The sequence below is a fragment of the Cryphonectria parasitica genome, assembly GCF_011745365.1.
Source record: "Cryphonectria parasitica EP155 unplaced genomic scaffold M406scaffold_9, whole genome shotgun sequence".
Taxonomy (NCBI): Eukaryota; Fungi; Ascomycota; class Sordariomycetes; order Diaporthales; family Cryphonectriaceae; genus Cryphonectria; species Cryphonectria parasitica.
The window spans coordinates 1,062,227-1,087,065 of NW_024468917.1; the positions used below are offsets into that span (position 1 = coordinate 1,062,227).

Consider the following 24,839-nt stretch of genomic DNA (forward strand, 5'->3'; position numbering starts at 1 on the left):
TTATAGGCGAATATTTGCATTTCTCACCTCGAAATGCATCCATTGGCGCTCTACCACGCCCTTTCAAGAAAAAGCAAAGAAAGTGAGAGGACAGAGAGAGGGAAAGAAAACTCCAAACGCTAGACGCGTCAACTTCAGACTTGATCTATAGGAAGAAGCGGGATGCTGGCGTCCGAGGGACTTACTCGCGACAGTGTCACCACATAAACCCCCTTGAGTCGATCAAGTCGAGCATGCAAGCTGTCAACCTTGTGGCGACGTCACAGTCCCATCTACCTCGAGCAAGCCACACCCAGAAAAAGAAAAAGATCTCGCTGCTCTGGCCGACTTTCCAAGGCCTCAGCTCTGGCAACCTGCAGCCTCCCTCCCCCTCGTTACTCAGCGTCTCATAGCAGATATCAGAAGCATCCCCCTAGCAATACGAGCCGCCTCTGCCCTGTTACTCTGCTGAGTGGTGGTTTGGTCAGCAGCAGTGTGCCGTCCCTGCCGCCTGCTCAGGTAGAGATGTCATCATCTAGAAGCAACGTGGCGCAGTGGCCAGGTCTTACGAGCCGGAGAACAATGTCACAAGGCAGGGTCAAGTGGTTGTCACCGCTGGATTGCAATCAAACACTCCCTCCCCCCCCCCCTGCGTCCTGAACACTTCCCGAAATGATCGACTACGGGGTCCTTGGGGGGGCCAATGGAGGGGTGTAGTGGCGGGACCTTCGCTTATCCGTATCTATCGTCATGGGAGCAGTAATTGATGCGTTCTGGAAGCAGTGGAGTCCCTCGCCCCCAAGGAACCGGGGGGGGGGGGGAATTGGGAAAAGAGGAGGGGTAGGCTAGAGGCGGAGACACCTTACTACTCTCCTGTCACGGTGCTAATTGGGTGTTATGGTCCTTGCCATACGCCAGACAAAGTCACAGAAATCACGGTCATTCAGTATCAGGCAGCTCTGCCGTTGGGCATCAAACACAACAGAAGCCAGCAAGTCTGCTTGTCTGACTCTGTCGACACGGCCCTGCATATACAAACCTCTGAGGAGGGCGCTTAAGGTGCCTCTGGTTTCTGAGGGTCCATTCCTCGGCTACTTGTGGTCCTCTCTCTCACATCCACCGAGCCGTCAATGAGTACGAGGTGAAAATAAGGAACGAGCCGAGTGAGAGGGGCCGTACCACACCTCGCTCCATAGTGGTATCCGGGACGTTCCACTGCGCCCAGTGATCTTCTCGCCCCCTATTCTAATTGCTTCAGGTTTGCCGTCACTGGACACGTTGCGACATGCAATCTCATTGTATGGGGCCTGGCCCTTCATCCGCTTTTCAGAGCACGAAATCCCTCATACAGCATCCCAAGGCCACTGTTCACTTATCGGCCTGCTGCGTCGCTTCTCATTGTTCCCCTCCCTCCTCCTCTTCCTCGTCCTCCTTTTAACTCTCACCAGCGAATCGCTTTAGTTGCTGATCTAGCAACGTTGATCTCATATTGCCGATGTTTAGCCATTCTGAGCCGAGGTGTGGATGTGGGAGGGGGGGGGGGGGCGGGCTTTCTAGAGACCATGGGAGCCCTCCGTGAGGTCCTGATGTGTTGACAACCTCTGGAATCAGGTGAGCATTATCTATCTCGAAGGACGAAGAGGTTGATGTAACCTTCCGCAATGGCAGCAGCCACTGCTACAAAGATGCTGAAACTACCGGCAGCAGCGTGTATATCTCGGCTTTCATCTTCCCTGACTTCGAAGTGGGGGTTCACTATGATAGGGACCGCGGACGCCTTCCGTGCTGTGTGCACCCTATGCAACCCCTCTTTCAAGGTGTCCGATTCAAGGCGTGCCCACAAAGGCCCAGTGTTTGAATGGTACCAGTTGCAACGTGACGCGCGGAGAGGGGGCTCTTGATCTTGCGGTCAACAAGGGCACTCGCTCACATTCACATGCGCGGCCCAAGGGAAAGGATGGTCAGTCGTGAACTCGCTTGAAAGCACGACAAGACGCACGAAAAGTGATCGGGTCATTAGAGAAGTGACTGATGTCAAGGAGAACCCGAACACGAATCTGACAGCACACGCCGCATACTTGTATGAATAGTATCATCAGTCACCTCATCTAAGCTACCTCGATCCCGGCCCGAATCGTCCTGCGATCAACACATTGGCAACCTTTTAGAGACCACCAACAGGGAAAGGGGTGCATTCAGACCTGTGAGAGCACGGAATACTTGCCCCGCAGGACGCTGTGGCGTACCTCAAGGCGCTAGCATCAAGGATGTCTCGATTCAGGGTGTGACACCCTATCAGCAAGAACCCCTGGGGGCCGTCTTGGTCCTGCATGCAAGTTTGATGCCATGCACCTCCTCACATGCGCGCACGCACGTAGAAAGTGACAGGCTCGCTCTGGTGGCTTGCTGACGATATCTTAAGAGACATCAGATACAGAAAGAGACAAGACCACTGTGATCCCTACATGCAGCTTGCTAAGCGACGTTTAGGCGACTAGCTCTTGGGGCCAACCCAATGCAAGCTCTATGGCCACCATTCATGTGGCCAATCGTTGTCAGTCCTTAGTCATTGTGGTCAAGATATCGAGGGAAAGACATCTTGACGCCTGTACTATCCCACACAACCTACACGTTGGAATTACGGACCCGGACTGCTCGGGCCCTCCCTACATGCAAGGAACCATCCTCTGCAGTCACCAAATTACAGGGCGAAGCCCTGATACTGCAGATTATGTGAGAAGTCACACAGGGCGACCCGCCTGCTCCTGGGCCGAAAGAGTCCGGAGAAGAACCGACGATACAATGAGCCCTCTCCGTAATTCCGTACTTCAGGGTTCATACTCTGGTACAGGCCCTCTTAACATGGAAGCTCTGCATATCAAAGAGACCTATCACATCGTCAAGGCCCACGCACGCCCCCTGCCCCAGGCAACAGCTTCTTTGGGAAGCTCCATCAAAAGGGACCAGATATGACTGTAGTATCAGATTGCCATCCTGCAGGTCAGTTTCGATATATGTGGTTTAGACTCAGCCATCGTGTAGGGGTTGATGGCTCCCCTCCCAGCCTGGATTGCATTGCTCTCACAAGGTCAGTTCGAAGCTGGAACGATGTTGATCATTGCGATTTTGGTGAAAGGCGTGTCTCTTCCCACGCGCCTCCCCCCATCTCCAGTCGCTGGGCGGTCATCTCGGCTCATGGGAATGCACCCCAACAACAAACTTAGCCAAGATGCGGCATTGTCGCCCCTTCTGTGGGGTGCATGCATACTTGGGTGGATCAGGGGACGAAGCGCACCAATACAATGACGATCCGCTAATCGGCACATACCCTCCAACATTGGGGGCCTCGAGAGCGAGAAAGATGGTCATGTCATCTTTGTCAGAGCCTCAACGATGTTTTGTCTTTCTTCCAGACTCATTTAAGATCTGCGGTTGACAAACTTTAAAGCCTATCGTGCCTATCGACAGTACTGTGTAGACCTACTGGGATAACATCCCTGCACACCACAGGCAATTCGGACTGCATGTCAGCTCTCAGACGGAACCCTCCGTCACCTTCGCTTGTGGCGACCGTGAAAGATGGATTGATCACCAATGGCACCTGCGGGACCACCATAGGATTGCAGCTCGTCTTCCCATGCCCGATGAGGGGGTCCGTGAAAGAACAGGGTTCACATCACAGGACCAATACTGTTCAAGCCCTAGCGAGGACGGCGTCCGACCTGCCAGCCTCGTTTGAGGCAGATCCGAACCCCTCCCCCCGCCATGCACCACCCAAGGCGCAGCCCATCTTGTCATGATTCGTACTCGAATCAAAGCATTTCCAAACGTCAAGAGTATCTCAGGACCTGGGTACACTCATTCGTTATGCATTTTTTTTTAATTTTTTTTTTCTCGTCTGCCTGCTACGTGGATTGGATGGTTGCGAGTGCAGCAGTGCAGCCCTCGCGCGTCAGAAGTGGTTGGGTCCCCATTAAAGGTGGCACGTGGATCGTCCCAACCTCGTCTCATCTTTCGCATCAATGCGAAGCGAAACGATTCGGCTGCCAGCCCATCGTCAACCCACCCTGTCAGCCTTGCTGCCCTTGCAGCATTTCCCTTTTTGTGCTCTCTGCTGGCATCCAAGGTGTTGTTTTTTTGGCCTGGCCCATTTCTGTGTTTGATCACCTGTTGTTCGGGCGGGGAATCCTTGAGGATGGCTAACAGATGACGACGAGCGATTGAGATGGGGTGGGTGTACGTATGTGTTTGTGTTGGCAACTGCGCACTTCGTCTCATTGAGGAATCATGGTGCACAACCGACAACGTCAAGCATTTCATCTGCCTTACTCTGACCGCTGAATGCCGAACAGAGGAGGAATCTCGCAGGCCATCTTTGTCCCCCCGCCCCCCCTTCTTTCAACGAGACCTCTGCAGTGTCCCTCCGAATGCATCGTGCTTATACCGCAAAATCTGCAACATGCATCTCTAGCTGCAACCCAGTTGCCATCTTGGAAAAGCAAAACGCTTACGGCATGATCTTGTCTACTTTCTTTCCATCCTCCCAGACTGTACTTTCCTGATACCTGTATCTGGTTATACAAGCATGGCAGATGGGAAAGGGGGACGGGGGTTGTTATGCCTTTGCTTAAGAGAGGGGTGGTCCAAACTTTTACGTGAGGACGTTATTCGACTTCAAAACTAGCTTTAAGCTTTGGCTGTTCATATTTTAAGGGTTGTCTCGGGACACTGCAACGTGTAGTCTCTCGCGTATATGCTGTGCTACATGAGCCGCAGCCCACTGTCTTCCCACCACGGCTGTGTTAGTCCTCGGGGCTTTTGCTGGCCAACACCATGTATCATGACAATATCGTGTTGGCGAAGGGGCTGTTATATTCTTGGAAAAAGGAGGTACATCTTGCTGCAGTATGACAACGTGCAGAGCGGCGAACACCGCGTGTGTCTCGTGTTCAGCCCTGAAGGACCTACTGCATGCTATCAAGCCCTTCGCTTCGCTTGTGCAGGATGATTTATGTATACACGAACCCTTGTGTGCCTTCAAAAGGGAAAGGACGCAGGGACGTATGGGAACCTTTGAGACTATTTCGTATAGAACTCTCCCTTGGGTGGGTGGTATTCTAGCACGACAACCGTTTCAAGCACGACGACGACAGGGGGTTTTGGTGATACAGGACCAGCTCAAAATATCATCATCACCGCCACAGTTCACAAATTATGACATAGTCCAGTCGTGGACGTTCTTACTTTCTCGCCCCCAGCCTTCAAGGCCGTTTCGGGGTTGCACAGCGTCTGATTCACTGGAACTCGCGCTTCCTCGAAAGCATTTTCCGATGACCAAGGGGGGGCTTGGCCGTCCGTTCTCCAGCCCAATCCTGAGCGCCCCAACACCACGAACAAAAATACGACGAACCCTCCTTCTCTTTTCATCAGCCACAAAACCCAAAGAACCAAGAAAAAAAGAAAAAAAATCCAGGGTTGGGGTGCCACACAGCGAGGCTGTGTCAAGCCAACACTTGCTGTCGTGTTTCCCCACGACCCTATTGAACCAAGGTACAGCTTCACCCCCCCCCCCACCCCCACCCCGCCCTCTCTGTCTGTGATGAATCACATTCGGCGGGTTCCAGCGCCCCCCTCCGCAGTACACATCTGTCTGAATAGGCGAGCCCCAGCAAACGAATGTCGCCGACGTCCGAGAGATAAGAGACAAAAGAGAAATAAAGGGTGGGAGTAGGCGGCAAGGGCCAGTCCGGCCCAGTCATTTTACTCAAGCCCCTCTTGGAAATCACCTCATTCCAAAAGAAGAACGAAGGAAGAAGAAGAAGAAGAAGAAAAAAAAAAGCCAAGTAAAAGGGTGGGTTGGAGAGAGGAGAGGGGAGGGGGGGAGACGAGGGAGCCCACGACACGATGGAGGGGGGAAAAAAAAAAGCTCTGTTTACTTACAGACGTTTTTTGTGTGTTGAAATAAATCCCAGGCCAGCGTGTTGTATTACCGCAACCATTCATGAACGGGAAGAGCCCTTGCTTTGTTCGAGTTCGACTGACTATGCTCACCTAGGCTACAGGTCCGATGGGATGCCGGTTTTCTAAGATAGACCTGGGAAATTTTTTCTCTCTCTCTCTCTCTCTCTTTGCATTTCTTGCATATTATCTACAAAGTTTCACGTCGGCGTTTTTTGTGGGGAAGAACTGCATAAGTCGTCCTTACGATGTCGAGAAATGGTCTTGGGGAAGGGCCGAGGTCGGGAGAGGGGGAGGGGGCTCGGATTCTGTACAATCGCTTGTCTGGCTTGTTTTGTTTGTTGTCTTGCACGGAGACGGAAGAGCGAGAGAAAGAGAGAGAGAGAGAGAGAGAGAGAGAGAGTGCGTGTGTGTGAGAGTGAGAAGTGAGAGATGTATCAGATGCATCGCCATCGGCTCCTATCTGTACTGATATGCCCTCCCATTATGAGACTCATAGTAAGTGAGAAGAAGGGAAACGAGGATGGTAAGCCCGCCCACATCATTTCTGTCATATAAATCCGAATCCGAGGGCACAGAGCACTATCTGCTATACATATCGTGAGGGGAAGATACACATACACCTGACATGTGGCCATTTTCCAAGAAAACAAGTCTGGCCGAACAAGGAACGGACACAAAAAGGAAAAAGAGATAAGTCTGAAGATACGGACAAAAGGAAGAACAAAAAAGAGGATTAACAACCAAATAACCAAGGCCTCGGGGCCTCTGACCAGAAACGCCTTGCAGATGCGAACAAAAATCCAAGGTTACGAAATTTCCCCACACCCCTTCCTTTCCCCATCCCATTCCTCTTTCTCTCTCCCTCTCTCTCTCTGTGTGTGTATATGTTTTCCACCGCGTCTTGTTGTGTTTGACCGACCGCTCGCTACCATTTCTACCTTACCACCCCACGGGGTCCTATTTCCCCACAGCGCTCATCAGGTGAGCCTGTTGTGGGTCCTCTCAATTCCTCCTCTTTGCTAATGGTCCACTGTAGTGCTTTCCCCTCCCCTGAGGAGGGGGAGACCCCCCCTGGTTCCGGTATAGCTCTTATTTCACCTTGGGGAGGACTCGGAGCGGCTTCCACCGTACATGCTGCCTCGGGTCATCCGCCGACGAAAGAAGAAGAAGAAAAAAAAACCCTCGCTGGAGCCCCAATCCTTCTAAGGTAGCCTTGTGGCAGAATCCAAAGGGTGAGGAGGTAAGGTCGATGTTGATAAAAAAGGAAATTTTGGTGAGAAGTCTCGCACACAGTGCGGCAAATTGATGCTTGCCACAGAAAAAAAGAAGGGAAGGGGGAAAAGAAAGGGTATCGTGAAGAGCTGTGGCATAGGAAACGTTTCGACCAAAGGCGAAAGCCGTCTTTGAATGCAGCCTCGATGCTGCAGCGTCTGAGTATTGTCGAAGGAGTATCGTATAGTTCTCCCGTTGCTGTCGTTGTTGATGATGTGTTGTTGTTGTTGTTGCGCATGGGGAACAGAGCAAACGCACTGTCTGCTCATGTGCCCAATGAAGAAGGAAATTTCAAAAGAAGTCCCCAAGGCAATGCATCCCTCGGAAGGCCTGCGTATACAGGCAAGATCTATAATACCCTTTCGATCGCCACATGGCTGAGGTCTCGGAGGATAATAGGTTATGCTCTTATCCTTCTCCTCCTCTTCTTCTTCTTTTCCTCAATATATGCCTCTCCCACTTGCCAATCTGACAAAACTATAAGGGACGTTCTGGCCCACCAGTAACCGTAGTGTCTCGACTGTCGCAAACGCAGCAGTATCTGCGCTTCCGTAGGCGGCAAACCCGCTCTGCTCGGCCACGGTGCTCGGGTCTCCCTTGCGGCCGACGCCGGCGCCCTCATCGGCAAGATCAAGGAAGACCTTCTTTGTGCTGCTGCTGGCGCCGCCGCCGCCGCCGCCGCCGCCGCCGCTGCTGCTGCTGCCGGAGAAGGCGCCAGGGCTTCCGTTCCTGGCAGAAGAGGAGCCGCCAAAGGCCCGTACCACCCAGGCCACGATCTTGTTCTTGTCCGGGCCGAGAGCGCTCACTACGACGAAGGGGCTCGCGGCGTCGTCGGTGGCGCCCACCATACGGGCCCGCTGCAGAGACTCGAGCGAGTTGAAGGGTTCGATCTTGAGGCCGTGGGCGAGGGCGGGCGGGGTCTTGAAGCCGACGGTGTAGATCTTGCCGACGCGAAGAGCCTTGAGAGCGAAGATGACGCTGGCCGCATCGTCCGAGGAGGAAGCGAGAACGACGGCCGCGCGGCCAAAGTAGGCGGACGGTGCGAGGTCGCGCGTCAGAGCGCTGAGGATGCCGCGCCACGTGGCATTGTCGAGGATGAGGGTCGTGTTGGGCGGGAGACCTGCGTCGCCGCCACCGCCGCCGCCGCCTCCTCCACTGGCGACGTGACCAAATGAATCGATGCGCGCGTGGCCGTTGCGCGGGCTGGAGGGGATCGAGGCGGGCGCCGACGAGGGAGACGAGGCACCCGGCCGAACCACAATGGTGTCGATCACGCCAATCACCCTTGCAGCCTCGCTGAGAATGGGCCCAGCACCGCCGTTGACGGAGGCGAAGAATGGACTGTTGCCGATCAGGCTCTGGAACGACACGGGCGGGTTGAGGTAGGCGCCGCCAAAGTTCTTCTGGTTGCACCAGGCCTCGAAGCAGCCGTTGCCCTTGGGAAGCCTCTGGACCACGGCGAAGTGGTGCGGCAGGCCGAGCTCGTTAAAGCACTTCTCGTAAAAGGGCGCCTGGGGCGTCGTGTTGCGGCTGGCCGGGCTGCTGATGCCGTAGAAGCTCTTCCTCGGTAGCTGGCCCAGCAGCGCCAGCGCCTGGTTGATCTCCGACGCGCTCATCTGGCCCGGGGCGGCGATGATGGGCAGCAGGGGGTGTGTGATGGGCGTAAAGACCTTGTTCAGAGTCCTCGAAAACTGGCCCGTCTCGCCCATGTTGACGGCCGAAAAGGGAGGCGAGTCGGGATAGTCGGCCCTCATCTTGGAGCGGAAGTATTCCAGCTCAAAGTTCTCGTTCGGGTCGTTGATGATGGCGATCATCTTGATGATGTCTGCGTATCGCTGCGACTCCACAAAGACCTCCTCGGCGTGTCGCGACGGCCACTTGAACGTGCCTGAGAAGTCGTGAAAGGCAGACATGATGTGGCTGCTGCCCTTGCGCTCCCAGAGCGACTTCCTGATGGCTTCTGGCAGCCACAGCTCGACGTCGATGTACTCGACACCCCACTGGATCGCCCGGTAGAGGTACGCCAGGTACAGGTCTGGGTTGTCCATGGGAAAGCGGCCGTTCTCTCTCGTACACCTCGTCGTGAAGATGATGGGCAGCTCGGTCCTCTGGCGCAGGAGCATGACCTGCTCGCCGACGTAGCTGAGGCTCGGCACGGCCGAGAAGGTTCCGTCGCCCAGAGGCTCCTTCAGGAGGTCGACACGGATCTCCACGGCATCCGCGCCGACTGTGAGGATGTCTATGTTGGGGAGAGCTGCGCGCACATCGGGGAAGGTGGTGGAGATGAAGTACGTCCTGGGCTTCGCCATGAGCGTCTCGTGGTGGTTCAGCTGGCCCAGCGTGAAGGAGATGAACCGGCACAGGTCGCGCCGGAAGAAAGGCGTCTCGGTGTACAGGAACTCGTAGTCGCACTGCGCCGACAGGTCGACGTCTGGTGGCATCCCCAGGTTGACACAGTGCGCGTTGATGGCCACGACAAGCTCCCGGCCCCTCTCTGCCACGTCGACCTTGGCTTTGTCCGCCTGGACCCCCACGACGAGGTCCCTGTCCACCTCGTTGATGTCTCTAAACGCATCGATCATCCTGTGTGATTTACCGAGAACCTCGGCGAAGACGGACACGATTCTGTCCTGTCCGGGTCCGTAGACAATGACGACGATCCTGGTGTCTCCTCGCTGTGGTCCGCTGCCGAAAGAGGTTGTTGTCATGGTGGGCAGCGACCGAGCACTTAGTGACCGGCCGCCGCCACCCAAGTCCATCTCAACGTCAGCGTTAGGTCCCATTATACTTCTGGGCCTCGTTGGTGTCGGCGACGGCTCAAGCTGCTGGACTGCCGCCATCTTTTCCGCCCTTGGGGAGTCCGCCGGCACAAAAACTCCTCCAAGTGCTCGATCTGTGCGTTGTTTCTGACTCCTTTCTTTTTTTCCTTCCCTATATGAGAGGGTGGAACAGATTTGCTGGGTGAGGTTGGGTTCTTCCCCAGAGGGGCAGAGGAGTAGTAGCAACAGAAGCAGCAGCAACAGTAGCAGCAGCGAGCGATTGTTGTGCTAAATATTGTCGTCGCAGCCTGTCCTTTTTGTTTTGCTTTTTTGCGACAACAAATCAACAAGAACCAGGATATGGTATTATTCGTAGGTAGGCCAATATGGGCAAAGGATAATTCCCAGATCTCGCGTGCGCACGGCAGAATAGCCTGAAATGCAAAGGGGTGGGCGGCTCGGCGGGACAAGAGATGCTGGCCGTAAGGAGAATTTTGGGGTTGGGATTTTACCTGGAAAACGGGACCAAGTCTTTTTGTTCTTTTTAATCGAGACGGGCGCGCGCGGCTATCGAGGGCAAGAACCACACAAAAACCACACAACTCGCGACCACCGCGAACAGATGGTGTCGGCCGGATGCTCGCCAAGTAAGTCTCTTTGGGGGTGTGGGTGAACCGGAAAGTTGGCCTGGACCCTCCTCGAGCGTCTGGGGCGCACACCAGTCTGAATGTTGACTAAGGCTTATGGGGGAATCCTGTGCCCTGGAGACGGAGACGAGACGGGTAGCAGGAGGATTAGCAGCAGCAGCAGCAGCAGTAGTAGTAGCAGTAGTAGTACAGTGTACTGCGGCTTGTTCTGCCGGTTGTAGGTGTCTTCGCCGTATCTTCGGAACCGTTTGGGGGTCTTCCCAGCTGCGGGTCCGGGGGCACAAGGGCACGGGACAGATTTGGGGGGGGGGGAGGGGGGAGCTGGACAATTCCTCAGGAGGTAATAAGCCGCCAGTATGTTTCTGTTCCAGCTCCTGTGTTGGATGCTGCGACAAGATTATATATGCCCTCGAAGAAGCTGTGGACCAATGATCCTCCTTTGTCTGATGATGGTCGCAGGCCTCTCCTTCTCGTAACGTGTGTGTTTGTTTGTTGTGTGTGTATGTTGTCGTTCAAAAGAAGATGGGTTTCCGAAAGTCTTCTGTTGCATTGCTTTGGTCACATCCCGTGAACCCGAGGATTCTGGCATTCAACTCGTCTTTCAGAGAAGAACGTGACGGTAAACGGGCCCGGATGGTATGATGTTTGTTTGGAAGGACAAAAGATGTCGAGGTCAGTTGAAGTAGTCGGCTTCCCACATGTGGAGAGCCAACTAGACCCGAGGATTGACAGCGCCAAGCAGCAGCTAGCCAAAATATTCCGTCTAACATGAGTGGGTCTGGACTGGAGAGGCCCCCCCCCCCTTCTTGAGCCCCTCTCCCAGGGCATAAATAAGCTCGCTACATGTCGATGCTTGGTCGACATACGCATCACAACGTGGGCAGGGTGCAGGAGGTGATCCAGACCATAGATCAACGCGTCAAGGGTGTCCCTATCGCACGATGCAAAGCCTCAGTGATTCGTGGACGCAGTGCGCATGCAAACATGTGTTCTCTTCTTGGCCCAAGTCGACAGCAGATGGTGATATTGCAGGCTTCCAGGTTGCGGGCGCTCAATTGTTCCACCACATATAGCTCGGCAGATCTACAGCATTGATCTCGGCGCTACTGGACCGCCCGCTGCGGCATTGTGCCTAAGCTTCAGCCTCCTGTTGCTACAGATGTACAGCGGTCAGAAGCAGGGAGGGGGGGGGGAAGAAGAAAGAAAAAGGAAGGGGGGGGGGTAAACGAGAAAAAAGGCGATAGGAGAGATCGAATTTGCCCGCATGAGGCATGCCGATTACCATCGTTTAGATGGTACTTCATGGGCACTCGCAACCGATGAGTTCACTGCAACAAGATCACACCCAAAGTGCCAGACTTGAGATCTTGCGATGATGGACATGCATTATGCTGATCCGCCGGCTCCACAGGCAGGAGACCCTCTCCCCTCGAGTGGTCTGTGTCTTGTCTGTTGACCAGTCAGCCTGGCAAGACCAACCCATAAAAAAACGAAAGAAGAAAATAAAAAGAAGACAAAAAACAATGCCCCCAACCAAGAAGGGAAAACAAAAACCACCTGATATCCTTGGGTCGGCCGTGGCGAGGGTTCTCGTCGCCTCTTTCTTCATCATGAGATTATTGATCCCCCAAGTTCAGATTCGTCGGGTACTGACACTTAGGGACAGCAGCACTCTACATCACCGGCGATGCTCCTCCCCTGAGCGAGCGTTCCGACATGCTGAACGCTCAAACCCACGGAGCACCCATCGCGGGGTAGCCAGGACCCCAAACTTGTTTCCCCAGCTGAGACAAGGCACCCAGGAGTTTGGGGAGGAAAACGTGGGCCAGGGGGTCTAAGGAGCACGGAATCTGGACCAAGATTTTCGCCGTAGTGCCCCCTTATTTCTGGGCCCTCTTAACCCGAGATCTTCCGCCAATCACAACCAGCTGGTCGACTTTCGGCCGATCCCTCGGCGACGACAGTGGCCCGACTAGATAACGGCTCAGAATATTGGCCTCTGGTATTATTGCTCACTCACCCAATGGTGGTCGTGGTTGTCGTCGTACAAGGGGACATGGCTCCCTTGTTGCGTTCAACTGCATGAGTTGGGCCTCATGACACTCTTCATGAGACATTGAATGTGGGCGACTCCTCTCGTCGTGTATAAACTTTTGACTTGAGTGGCTGAAGGCAGCGCTATGCCTTTGACACGGTGCAAGTTAGATGAATACCATTCAGCCTAATGTAAGGCGCCCCGTCGATATTCTACTCGACGAGCAGCAGCACATTAATATCGGACGGCCCCGAGGAACGTACCTAGTACGTGTCTTACATTGATCGCCCCGGCCCACAAACACCGCTGCCGGCATACATCCTCTGCTGCAGGGGATCCCCGTGGAGATGATACTTGCCTGTTCGGAAACACATGACCGACTTGTGCTCCGTATATTTCCCATGGTCCATTATGTCGTGCTGCCTGCTCTACATTGATACGGCGCTGGCATGGCGTGACCAGCATGCAGCCGACCGCCTCAGCGCCGTGTCGACCTCGAACTGCAAAGGCCTCGGTCCAAAGTTCGTGAGTCTTGCGGGCCTCGTTCGGGCTTCAGTGCTATAGCTGAAGTGGGGCACCATTCTCTGGACAAAACCTGAGGCCCCCGACCGGTGTGCGGAAATTTGTGCATCATGTTCCATGAGACGATCGTATCGGCTGGCACGCAACATCATGAGATCTCGACAAACAAAGGTAGAGGCCGCGCGAGACAGGCGCGACCTCCTTCGTCTCTGCACCAGACATGGTTTTTCCGCCTATGATCCGTACTGCCAAGGAGCGAGCACGCCTGGTCACGAGGTACTCCGCGGCTTATAGGGCTGTCGAGTCGGATAAGCAGCCGAAATGTGTTCTGTATCGGGTGTCCGCGCACAACCTGCGGAAGGCGGACAAGGCTTCCGCGAGGTTTACCATTGCCTGCTATTCTTTGGTTGCGTTTTTCTTCTTTTGCAATCATCCGGCATAGGGCCGAGCGGTTATCACAACAAAAGCCGGCGAATGATTAGGTAGCGTGCAGACCGCCGCAGCGTATCTGCTATACACATTATGCACACCCGGGTATATCTGGTTCCTGTCGAGCGTTCGCAAGATCTTCCGTATCAGATCCGCCCTGTTAGGGTTGAGAGATTCGTCAACATAATAAAGCCTTGTACCGGACACCCGTTCCGAAACGATGACGAGTCACCAGCTCTCACATTCCATGGCGTACTGATCATCATCCACACAACTTTTTGCCTCAAGGCAGTCATAATTATGGCCAGCGTCATATATCCGGAAGACCTGTGTAGAATATTGCAGGAATGACGAGAGAAGAGAGATAGGGAGGGACAAAAGGAGAAGAAAAGGCCAATACAATGTCTCCACTCGAGGACTTCGGCGGCCTGCAAATGTAAGTATGCTTCGTAAGAAGTCTCCAAAACAAAGAACAGGTCAGACGCTGTACCAATCAGATGAAGAGCCATGCTGGCAACTCTCAGACTCATCAACATGCCCTTGCTCTAGTGGACAGAATTGCATCACTTTGATCAAGTAGTCTCGTGGCCTATTCACATCTCACGTTGTCACTGGCAACGGACTTGTTTCCCGAGAAAGTTGGAGCTCTGTCTCTCTTCCAAGGCTGACTGGTCGCTTCATACCTGACTATTGTCTTTCCGATTTGGCTCCGGTACAACACGTCCGAGACTGAGAACTGCCAGTCCCTCGGGTTTGGGATAGTGAGCGAACTTTTCGTGTAAAGGCGGGTCAGAAGAGGAAATATTGCAGCTGGATCGTCCCGAGGTTGTCAAAACAATGGTCTGACTGCATGACCGCCACACTCTCAATCTCACTGAGACGGTATCCTCCATGAGCCATCTCCCAAGGTTGATCATCCCCTTTTCTGTCGTAGACTAGGAGCGAGGGCTTGTGAGACTTTCCGAGTCGGGAAAACGGGAGATTACCTGAGCCCTCGAAATACGGCTGATGTCAGCAGGAAATGGCAAGGCCAGCGTCGGAATTTCTGATTGCTAATGACTTGTATAGATGGGAAGTTGTCTCACCTCTCGCAAGGTACAACATGTTAGTTACGGGAGTCGGGGCTTCATATTGGCTGGTGCTTCGCGAGGAGACCCATGATTGTTGAAGGCTGGTCCTATGCCATCTCACTAGCTTTTTCCTGAAGGTTCGTCGCCTGTATACCCCTTCCAGGTCTGCTTTCGGCTTTCGCAGAGTGCAATTTTCCCTCATGAGACCGACAGATGGAGGTGAAGTCTCGTAAACTGGAAGAAAGGATCAACACAACCGCCTAGGTGCCACAGATATATTTTCCCGGAAGCGGCTGATTTTGTCAGTCATGCGCTTGTAGTTCTTCTGCAGGCCACCGACAGTGGAAAGAGATGGCAACCATGCACGGCACAATCTTGAAGTGTGGCCATCAATACTGACCACGGTTGTACAATCGAAGGTGGGCCCAGGTTGACGATGGTTCGAGAAGAGAAGTGTATCATGAGCCGTCTAGTGCATTTAACAATGAGCAACTAAAAGTCATTGTAATTAGCCAGAATCAAGATGAGTAGAGAAATTGGCAAAATGGATGGTCGACAAAATCTCGTGGGCGCCTTAGAGAAAGTGGGTAGCTGATCTTTGGGTTGCCTTGGAAAGTGGGTGTTTTGCAAACGCTTGTACGAGAGGCAGGCGCAGGGCTGAAAGTCGAAGTCAGAACTTGACCAATGAGCCATAGCTGGGATAACGAACAGGGAATATCACGCCAAGGGTAGGGGTTAGGGTTGAACTTTATCTGCTTCATGGTTGCCCAGGACATCTTTTCCCATTCCTTTTCAATTTCAATTTCAATTTGATAGTTTGATATGTCTCTGGATAGCCTCACCTTCATCCACTTTCCAAAGAATGCGGGCGTCAATTGATCAGGGTTGAAAGGCAGGCTGGATCAAGGACAACAATCATGGCCTGGAGTGTCACTAACCTTATCTTAGGCTTGATATCAAGCTCAGGGCCACGAGAGAACATGCGTCAAACTTTTGGAACCTTCGACTTCGACCGCTCTTTGGTCTCTTGCGCTCATGCCCTAGGCGCTGTTTGATCGCTCTATCTGCCTCTATCTCGTTCCAAGCTTCCACGTGAAACTTTCCTCTGGAAGTCGATTTGCCATCAATGTTTTCTCTCTCCCTCAGGGTGGGCCTCTGGTCATCCCTGCTTGCTGCTGTGGTAGCTGTATACCTTCAATTCCAGCAACCTCTTCAGGACATCTTCCTACAGGACTCGTCAAGTCAGACGTACTGCTACTCAGGAGGCATCACAGCTCGATTTTCTGCTGAGTCTCCTGCAGCTACGTGTTTCACAGTGGTGGACGGTGTATTCGTCGACGTCTTCGCGCCGAAGTCGGAGCTGCCTGTCGAGGCTCGGCATGGCCATGTAATCCCAGGTCTATGGGATGGAGTAAGCTGAAGAAACTCTGGTCGAGTAGGATTTGTTCTCATAAGAGACTGACCTTGGTACAGCATGGCCATCTCGCGGCTTATGGTGAATTCTTGCATTCCGTCGACCTGTTCGGCGCTTCGTCCATAATTGATGTGCATACCAGGCTGGCCACGTACCTGTCCACGCACGAGGGAGTGGGCGGCCGGGAAGATTGGATCAGAGGTATAGGGTGGGACCAGATGGCTTTGGGTGAGATGCCCACTGCGGTGTGTTCCCCGTTACCATGCCTCTCGCCCATGTTACTAAAACTAGTATACTGCATTTGACGCACTGCTGACTTTCCTATGTGACTGCAAAGGCAATGCTGGAGAGTGATGACCGCTTCAAAGGTCTCTATATCATGCTGGACCGGGTGGACGTTCACTGCGTTTGGGTCTCACAGGCTGTTCTCGACCTTCTTCCCACAGAGCTGCCAGACATTCCTGGAGGAGAAATCGTTCGAGACCCGGGCATGGGCGTGTTCTGCGACAACGCCATGGATGTTGTGATGAGGCTTTGGCCGCGGCCGGACAACACCAAGAGGACAGCATTCCTCAAGTCTGCCATGGAGAGTCTGCACTCCTTTGGTCTGGTAGGGATGCACGACGCTGGCGTGAATCCTGAGGAGCTGCGCCTGTATAGGGAGCTTGCTGACACCGAGGACTGGACGTTGCGGGTATACGCAATGATCGAGTGCAAGGAGCGCAATACATTCTGCCCAGACCATGTGTCGGCGTATGCAGATGGAGCTGGGTTCTTCAGTGTCAAGAGCGTGAAGCTTTTTGCTGGCACGTCCACTCCCGTCCTCCTTTCTATGTCTGACTTGCTGCCAAAAAAGATTCATCTCACCAATACAGCGCTTGCTAACAGAGGACGTATATATAGATGGAGCTCTAGGCAGCTGGGGCAGTGCAATGATCGACCCATACTCCGACCGCCCAGATACGACCGGCTCCCTCCTTGTAAACGCCTCCACCCTCACAGCACTCGCCAAGTCATGGTCATCTGAGGGCTACCAGGTTAATATCCACGCGATCGGCGACCTCGCCAACCGGCTTGCCATTGACGCTCTCGAGGCCGCGCTCCAAGATCTTTGTTCATCCTCCTCCTCCTCCTCCTCCTCCTCCTCCTCCTCGTCGTCGTCGTCGTCGTCGTCGTCGTCGTCGTCGTCGGATGGGGTTCTCTCCACCTGTCAGGCGCAGCACCGTTTTCGCATTGAACACGCGCAGACGATTCATCCCGCCGACCAGCAGCGTATGAGAAGCCTCGGCATTCTGCCCTCGGTGCAGCCGACGCACGCGACGAGCGACATGAAGTACGCAGAGCTCCGTCTAGGCAAGGAGCGGCTCGCGTCCGAGGCCTACAGGATGCGCTCGCTGCGCGAGGCGGGGCTAGTGCTAGGGAGTGATTTCCCCGTGGAGCCACCGAACCCGTTTGGAGGGATCTATGCGGCAGTGGCAAGGCGAGACCCGCACACAGGCTTGGGGGCGGATGGGAAGACCAAGCAGAGCTGGTACCCAGAAGAGGCTCTGAGCCTGCAGGAGGCGCTGATAGGCTTCTCGGAAGGACCGGCATACGGGGCGTTTCTGGAGGGGCGGGCGGGCGTCATTCAGCCTGGTGCGTGGGCGGATTGGGTGGTGCTGGACAGGCCCTTGGAGCAGCTTGACGTTGAGGCACTGCGGGTGCTGAAGGTCAAGGAGACCTGGGTGGGCGGCAAGCGAGTTTTTGCGAGGGATGCATGATGATGATGATGAAGCGGGAGAAGAAAAACAAGGGAGATAAACAGAAGACCAAAAGTAAGAAAGAACAAGAATAAGAACAAGAAAAGGAGAGAAAAAAGAAAGAAGCCGCCAAAATCGTGTTGATCTGTCTTCACCACCACTACTTGTGCTTGTACAGCGTATGACCCAGCTGCTTAAGCCACGGTCTGTCCTTCTCCTGTTCTCCTTCATCGTCAAAGGCGAACCGCATGTCCTCCAGGCGTCTTTTCGCTCCCTCTCTCAAATTTCTCACGATATCTGCAGCAGGGATCGCGTCCTTGACAAGCCCAACACCAGTTCCTCTGGACCACACCGTCAGTCCCTGCTCTTCAATGTGTGCACACGTCATGGGGATAAAGTAGAATTTACTCACAACCAAGTGATCTGTCTCGAGGAATCCCCGGCTTCATTCGCTGCACGCAGTTTCTCTATGTTCTCTTCGATAGCTAAGCCTGAAGAATGGTCTTTGTATGAGTCCGTGACGATGGCACGACCGTCGTAGAGGGCAGGCCAGATTTTCGAGCCTTGAACATCATCGTGAAATGTCGATCTGCCCGCCGTCTTGTCAGTCGACGCTTTTCTTTGGGAGAAGATGTTCACTTACTTCACCGTTGATGCGCCACCGTCTCGTGTCTCCAGGACGGCCTTCTTCTTGGCCTCTGAGAAGTTGGACTCTTTGGCGGGTAGGAACTGCCACGCATGATTAGCAACTTGCTCCAAAACCCTCCTGATCTCTTGACATGATGCAGAATATCATCCACCTGGAAAGCACCACTCTCACCTTAGTCCCCACGGCCACACCATCAGCACCTAAGCGTCCAATTAAGGTTCCCCGTCAGCACAATATCACACATCCTAGTCTTCTCCCCTCCCTCAGCAAGGGCCACAAGTTCACAAAACAACTCAACTCACCCAGCGCAACAGCAGCCACCACGGAACTCTCATGCGAAATCCCCCCGGCCGCCACCAGCGCAATCTCCCTGCCCGCAAACTCCTCCCGCAGCATCATCTGCACCTCGGGCACCAGGCTGATGACGCTCGCGCCGTGAGCCCACTGGTGCCCGCCGGCGTCGACGCCCTGCGCGATGATGCCGTCGGCGCCGTCCTGTGCCGCCTCGCGAGCTGCGGCTACGGTGCCGACCTGCACAAAGACCTTGAGGCCGTGGTCGTGGCAGGCGTCAATAATGTCTGGGTGGGCGCGGGTTGAGGCGGTGGGGTCGGGTGCGAAGAGCCAGACTGCCTGGGGCACTGATTTGTTTGTAAGAAAGCTGTCAGTTGGAATTGTTCTAGAGATCGAATTTTGGTGGGCCAACTGAAATGAGTGGTTTTCTACGGACTGTGCTTCTCCAGAATCGGCAGCGCAGTTTCCCGGAAATGCTTGACGGACGGGTGCAACGTGAGAAACCCAACTCCAACAGGCATGGGTGTCAGAGTCAACTCGGTGAGGCCCAGGACAGATCGGGCGGTCTCCAACTCCTTCTCGAGGACGACAAGGTCAGAGGAGCCCGGCTCGAAGGAGTAGCAGCCCGGCACGAATCCTAATCATGATAAATTCTCGTGTCAGTTTCTTTTCTTTTCTTTCCCTTTCTTAACGACTTTAGAATTAAGGTAAAGAGGAAATTTCGTGTTTCCCCCCCCCTATTCTTGATCTTTGGTATAATGGGTGAAAAAGGAGCCCTTCCTCACCAAAGCCACCGGTCTTAGACACATGTGCAGCGAGGGTGCCGTTGGACGTGCCCAGCATCGGCGCGGACATGATTACGGGCAACCTGGTGTTGGCGAACCATTCTTGGAGCTTGTTCCTGGGCTGAGGGCGTTGAGGTGCCATATTTATCTTGTCCTGCTCAGAAATGATAGTCGTCGATAACGATGATGGTGATGATGATGACGACGACGCCGCTCGATGTTTGGTTGTGGTTCACTACTAGATTACCTGTTTGGCAGGCTGAGTGGATTGAGGGGGGTTGAGTGGTGTTTATAAGTTTGTGCACAGTGGTACTTGACTCCAAAAATGCGCTGTTGTATAAGTGCTTAGCGCTCCAACCAACCACTGATGACTGGAACGTCTGCGGGGATGGTTTGAGCTGGGGGCAAGTTTGAATCATTGTGGAATCAGCCGATTACCAACTTGATGAGTTGACTGAAGAAGGCCGCTCACTATAGTTTGTTACGATTTGGTGGGTGTGTTAGATGCATGATCTTCATAATTATCAATAGAATCCTTGTTTGGTATGGTTTGTTTCCCTACAATCTGGTCATCTAAACTTACCCAAGGTAGCATGCTACACTGGAATGATCAGGTGCTCTCGGAAGCAATTCAGATTGACACACTTTCCAGTCCACCAATTCTCCCTCGAACAGATAAACGAACGTAGCAGAATCATTGCGAGAGTCACATGCCTGCAGGCCCCTGCTTTCCTTCTTTTCCCCAACTCGCACCTTCTGGTTGAGACGACGAGGAGGAGAAACAGACACCATCGTATACAGGCCTCGCCAGGAAGCTCGCAGCGGAGCCTCAAGGCCACACTTTACCTGTATCTATTAACCTCCATCTCCTCTCCCAACCTTGCCCATTCTTGTCGTGCTCTGGTAGGACTGATCTCGGAACTCATCGACTGACCAGGCAGTCGGTAGGCATCGAAGGAGAGCCCGCACGCGTCATACCTTCGGCCGGGCCGCATTTCTCCACGGATGTGGCCATCACCGTAGAACCAGAGTCTGTTGACAGGGCCAGCCCGATTGAGCGTGTCCACTGCGAAGGCTTCTGAGTCGCCATTATTGTAGAAGGCGTGGCCGCGCCAGAACAACATAGTACCATCAACGGGATCCGATACGTACGGTCGGACCACCTTCATCATCCCGGAAGCGCCGCCGAAGTCGAACGAAAGCCACAGGGTATCCCCATCGAGTGTCACGATAAGCTCCAGGTCATCCTGAAACTCGGGCCACTGTCCCCCGATGTAACTGAACTCAACTTGGTAGCGGCCATTGAGCAGACCAAGTCTAGGCTGCTGAGCCTGAGGCGAGCTGAATTGTCCTGCGTCCGGGCTTGGGCTTGCCTGCTCGAAGCGTGGGTAATCTTGGTCGTACTCGCTGTAGGGAGGCGGCTCGTCACCACAGCATGGGGTGAGGCTAGATGGACCAGCCCTGCCGGAGCTCGAGGGGCCGGATCGCCTGGCATCAGGATTCGCTTTACTCTTTGGCTTCGCAGGAGATTTGGCAGGAGTCTTTGGGGCCTTCGCAGCCGGGGTCTTTATAGTCGGCACCTTCTTCCCTTGGGTTGCCGCCTTGGCCGCCGGAGCTACTTTGGTCGTCTTTGTCTTCTTCGCCGCAGGCTGTGCGGACTTCACCTTGACCGATCCAGTCTTGGAGACCTGGACAGAGACGTTAACGTTGACGCTGGTCGACATTTGGTCAACCTTGCGCTTTGTGCCTCCCTTGGCTATCGCCTTCTCCGCGGCCGACTCCTTGATGACCTTCTTCGCTTCTCGCTCCTTCTTTGACCACACCTTCTTTAAGTCCGCCTCGATCTTCTGGATGTGAGCTGGCACGGAGAGATCACCCTGCCTGACGGCATCGAAGAGACGCTTGTGAGCTGTGCCCTTGACCTTAGATGGAGGTAGGCCATAGTGTAGGAGCTGCGCCTCATACCAGTGGGCAGGGCGGTTTTCTGTGTCCTTGCCGGTGTAGTGAGCCTTGAGTTCGGGAAGAGTGGCTCGACGGTGACGGTTCAGGGAGCTGGTCTCGCAGTAAAGCGAATCGCCAGCGTACGAGAAGCCGTCCTTCTCAACAGGAGCTGCGAGCGACATGTTGTTTGCTGAACAGCGGAATAGCCGCCGAAACGGAGAAATGAGAAGGAGAAAAGAGATAGACAGACGAACAATTGAGAGATAGTGGCAAGGGAAACTGAAATGAAGCATCTGTGAACCTCCAAGTAGGCGGGGGTCTGCTAGGGGCAGTTAAGGGAAGACAAGGGTGGTTTTGGTTGCTGGATATCAGAAAGCTGCAGGAGGCCCCCCACTTGTGCGCTTCACTAGAGCAGGGGAGGGGTGGTGAAGCAATATGCTGATCACTGTACCTCAGACCTGAGAGCTGTCTTGAAAGAAAGGAAAAACTTCTCTTCTCAATCTTGAGCAGCAAGGGTCTCTTGCAACCGAAGAGTGAAAATGAATCTGTGTTGGGTTGGAGCGTATTTGGTATGTGCGAGTTCTTGGGAGCTCTAGACATCCTGCAGCTGGTGACACCAGGATAAGACCTGCCGCAGGATTTGACAGAAAGAGACGAGAAATCAAGGGGGAAACTTTCAGGTTCTTTGACTTTCACTTGGAAATCTTGGTCAGGTCTAATGATGCAGAAGCTTCTTGACCTTGGCTTCGTGAAATACTTACCAAAGGTAAGGAAGTTTGGTAGGCTCGGCTGGACAAGCTACCGGTCAACAAAAGCTACCAATCATCCTAGTCCAGTCCCACTTTTCTACTGATAAGATACCTGTCCAGCCTGTATTTCGCAAGCAGCAGTTGCCATGCCTTAAAGAACTGACCGCCAACACGTCACGAACCCCTCCTCCACTTGCTGTTTCCATTTACGAAAGCGAAACTCCTCACCCTTCTCTTGTGGTGAGTTGCTCAGTTATTGTCCCCTCCTATAGATGGCCTGAGATCCTTCTCTGTGGTCCTGTCGCGTGGGCAGTGCTGGAGACCAGCGCGTCGCAAGCTGGGCCTGGAAGCTCAGCTACCCCTTTGTCTAAACCCTCAAGTACGGAACCTTGGTGCCAGACTGGTGCTGATCATCTCGATAACTACTCTAGGAACACTTCCATTTCATCAATATCTCACCGTTTACCCTCCCACAGAACTGTACTAACCCTAGTCAAAAACCATGGCCGACGTCAAACCAGAGGACACGGTGCAGGAGGATCGCCCTGCTGAGGAAGAGGGCAATGAAGAGGTGGGCACCATCGCAACGCGTACAACAGAACACATGTACAAGGGCACACCCAAGACACAGAAAACATCTGACAAGAGCTGGCACAATAGGAGGAGATCTCAGCCATGAAGAGGCGGGTCGCTGAGATGGAAGAGGAGGCTGCCAAGCTGCGCGAGATGCAGGCCAGCCTCGACAACCAGACAGAGACGGTCCAGGAGTCCAAGACGGACGTGGATAGCCGCAGTATCTTTGTCGGTAACGTCGACTACTCGGCCTCTCCCGAGGAGATCCAAGCCCACTTCCAGAGCTGCGGCTCCATCAACCGCGTCACCATTCTGCTGGACAAGTTTACCGGCCAACCCAAGGGGTAAGCAAGCCTGGTTGAGGTGACAAGAGAGAAGTCGACAGAACTTGCGTGCTAACTACACCATCCAATCTATAGGTATGCCTACGTTGAGTTCACTGAGCCCAGCCTGGTGGCCCAGGCCTTGGTTCTTAACGAGAGCATGTTTAAGGGCCGCAGCATCAAGGTGACCCCCAAGCGCACAAACGTGCCCGGCATGACTCGTGGCCGTGGACGAGGTGGCTTCCGGGGCGGCCGTGGTGGCTTTGCCCGTGGTGGGTTCGGCTTTCCTCGAGGAGGTGGCTACCGTGGTGGCGGCCGTGGACGTGGTCGTGGTTTCACTCCTTACTGAGGCACAGAGGAGGCATCCTGACGTTCTCCCCTTCTGCAATGCGCACACATACGCACACAAATACTGTGAGGGGTTAGAAGGAGCAACAGAAATTCAGATGCTGAGGATCGAAAAAGAGGGGGAAGGAAAGGAGGCAAGATGTATGATAGATTGGGACCACACGGCCTAAGTGGGCACAGCCAAGGTCGAAGGGTTACTGGCTTTGGCGTAACAGGATCAGGAAAAGGGCAATGAAATTTTCTTCTCGCACCACTTGACTACCTACATGGGATTTCACCGACTACTGCATGTGCTGTTAGTCTCAGCCTCGCGACGTTGTGAAATTTGGGGAATGTGTGGTGCTCAGAGACAGCTTCATTATTCCGATGTACAGTACAGACCGTAAGACAAGAGCTGGTCTACGTCATAGGTCGATCAATTTCTCAGGTCGTCTGCATAATCTAACATATAGAACGAAATACTAAACGACATCCGTAGGTGACAATGATGGAAGAGGTCCTTTACAAGTAAGAGGTTATCCTCCCGGAAGTGAAAGAGTGCCTGTAACTAGGAAGATTAACGTTTGGTGCGGTGCACGAGAAGTTTCTCCGGTACGTTCAGCGGCTTGCGAACAATATCGCCATAGTGGTCAAGCTCTGGGGCAAGCTGCTACATACCCGAGCATCCGAAAGCTCGGATGACAGACCCGAGACTGTGAGACAACAAAATCCTAGGGCACGGTCTCCATCCATCAATCATCTTTAGGATGAGTGAGCGAAGCTGATGATGAGCTGTTTTTTTTTCGTCTTTTTCTTTCTTTCTTCATTATTCTCTTTCTGTGTGTGCGTCCCTTATCGGCGGTATGGTGGTTGTTGATCATGGCCGCTTGACGGACCACGTCAACCAAAGAATATATATTTAGACCGTCACGTATGAGATATTTTGCTGCCTTTCACGCCCATGGTGCTATTTTGTAGGGGCAGGTATGTGATTTGTCGCATGTAAGTGTTTTGGGCCAAGTTTAGGTTCGTTCCCACTGTGCCGTTCTGTCTCCGTTCTGGTCTAGACTCACCAGTGCGAAGGACAGTGCAACTCCTGGGCCCCTCCCCTACCGCCTTCTACAAGGTCCTGTGTATTGCCATTGGCGCCCTCCACTACAGGCATCTCCACCTCACTGTCCACTGACGAACGCCCTGCGAAGCACAAGCTAGCTAGGCACTGCTAGGGACTTAGGTGAGCGTATCGTATCAGGAAACAAGGCCAGAATCCCAAAGCCCTCCTCTCCCCCCCCCTCTGTCTTGATCCCGTTGCCCACCGTTTGGCTAACCTTGTCGGCGCCTGGGTGACGAGACTTTTTAGCCAAGCCCAGTGCC

General features: G+C 53.8%; 6 protein-coding genes across 6 annotated transcripts; 2 read left to right on the top strand and 4 right to left on the bottom strand.

Annotated features, from left to right (window-relative positions):
* Window positions 1–7,652: 7,652 nt before the first annotated feature.
* M406DRAFT_334353 (aldolase) lies at window positions 7,653–10,052 on the bottom strand (the record flags this gene model as incomplete). Its single annotated transcript, XM_040920928.1, has 1 exon — window positions 7,653–10,052. One exon carries the CDS (start codon window positions 10,050–10,052, stop codon window positions 7,653–7,655), a length of 2,400 nt encoding a protein of 799 aa, XP_040771710.1.
* Window positions 10,053–15,800: 5,748 nt separating this feature from the next.
* Window positions 15,801–17,848, top strand: M406DRAFT_342927 (amidohydrolase 3; the record flags this gene model as incomplete). The annotated part of the gene is made up of 5 exons (XM_040921814.1): window positions 15,801–15,854; window positions 15,906–16,085; window positions 16,148–16,333; window positions 16,426–16,894; window positions 16,992–17,848. The coding sequence occupies 5 exons, from the start codon at window positions 15,801–15,803 to the stop codon at window positions 17,846–17,848; spliced, it is 1,746 nt and encodes a 581-aa protein (XP_040771711.1).
* A 139-nt stretch (window positions 17,849–17,987) lies between these two features.
* M406DRAFT_267887 (FMN-dependent 2-nitropropane dioxygenase) lies at window positions 17,988–19,694 on the bottom strand (the record flags this gene model as incomplete). Its single annotated transcript, XM_040917899.1, has 6 exons — window positions 17,988–18,168; window positions 18,240–18,427; window positions 18,476–18,576; window positions 18,770–19,114; window positions 19,204–19,404; window positions 19,553–19,694. The coding sequence occupies 6 exons, from the start codon at window positions 19,692–19,694 to the stop codon at window positions 17,988–17,990; spliced, it is 1,158 nt and encodes a 385-aa protein (XP_040771712.1).
* Window positions 19,695–20,102: 408 nt separating this feature from the next.
* M406DRAFT_56993 (uncharacterized protein) lies at window positions 20,103–20,344 on the bottom strand (the record flags this gene model as incomplete). Its single annotated transcript, XM_040924577.1, has 2 exons — window positions 20,103–20,158; window positions 20,190–20,344. A coding segment is annotated over one exon (154 nt), but the record flags the coding sequence as incomplete, so codon positions are not given.
* Window positions 20,345–20,394: 50 nt separating this feature from the next.
* Window positions 20,395–21,675, bottom strand: M406DRAFT_108220 (uncharacterized protein; the record flags this gene model as incomplete). Its single annotated transcript, XM_040915291.1, has 1 exon — window positions 20,395–21,675. One exon carries the CDS (start codon window positions 21,673–21,675, stop codon window positions 20,395–20,397), a length of 1,281 nt encoding a protein of 426 aa, XP_040771714.1.
* A 1,227-nt stretch (window positions 21,676–22,902) lies between these two features.
* M406DRAFT_48041 (uncharacterized protein) lies at window positions 22,903–23,487 on the top strand (the record flags this gene model as incomplete). The annotated part of the gene is made up of 2 exons (XM_040924351.1): window positions 22,903–23,159; window positions 23,235–23,487. Coding segments are annotated over 2 exons (510 nt in total), but the record flags the coding sequence as incomplete, so codon positions are not given.
* Window positions 23,488–24,839: the final 1,352 nt, after the last annotated feature.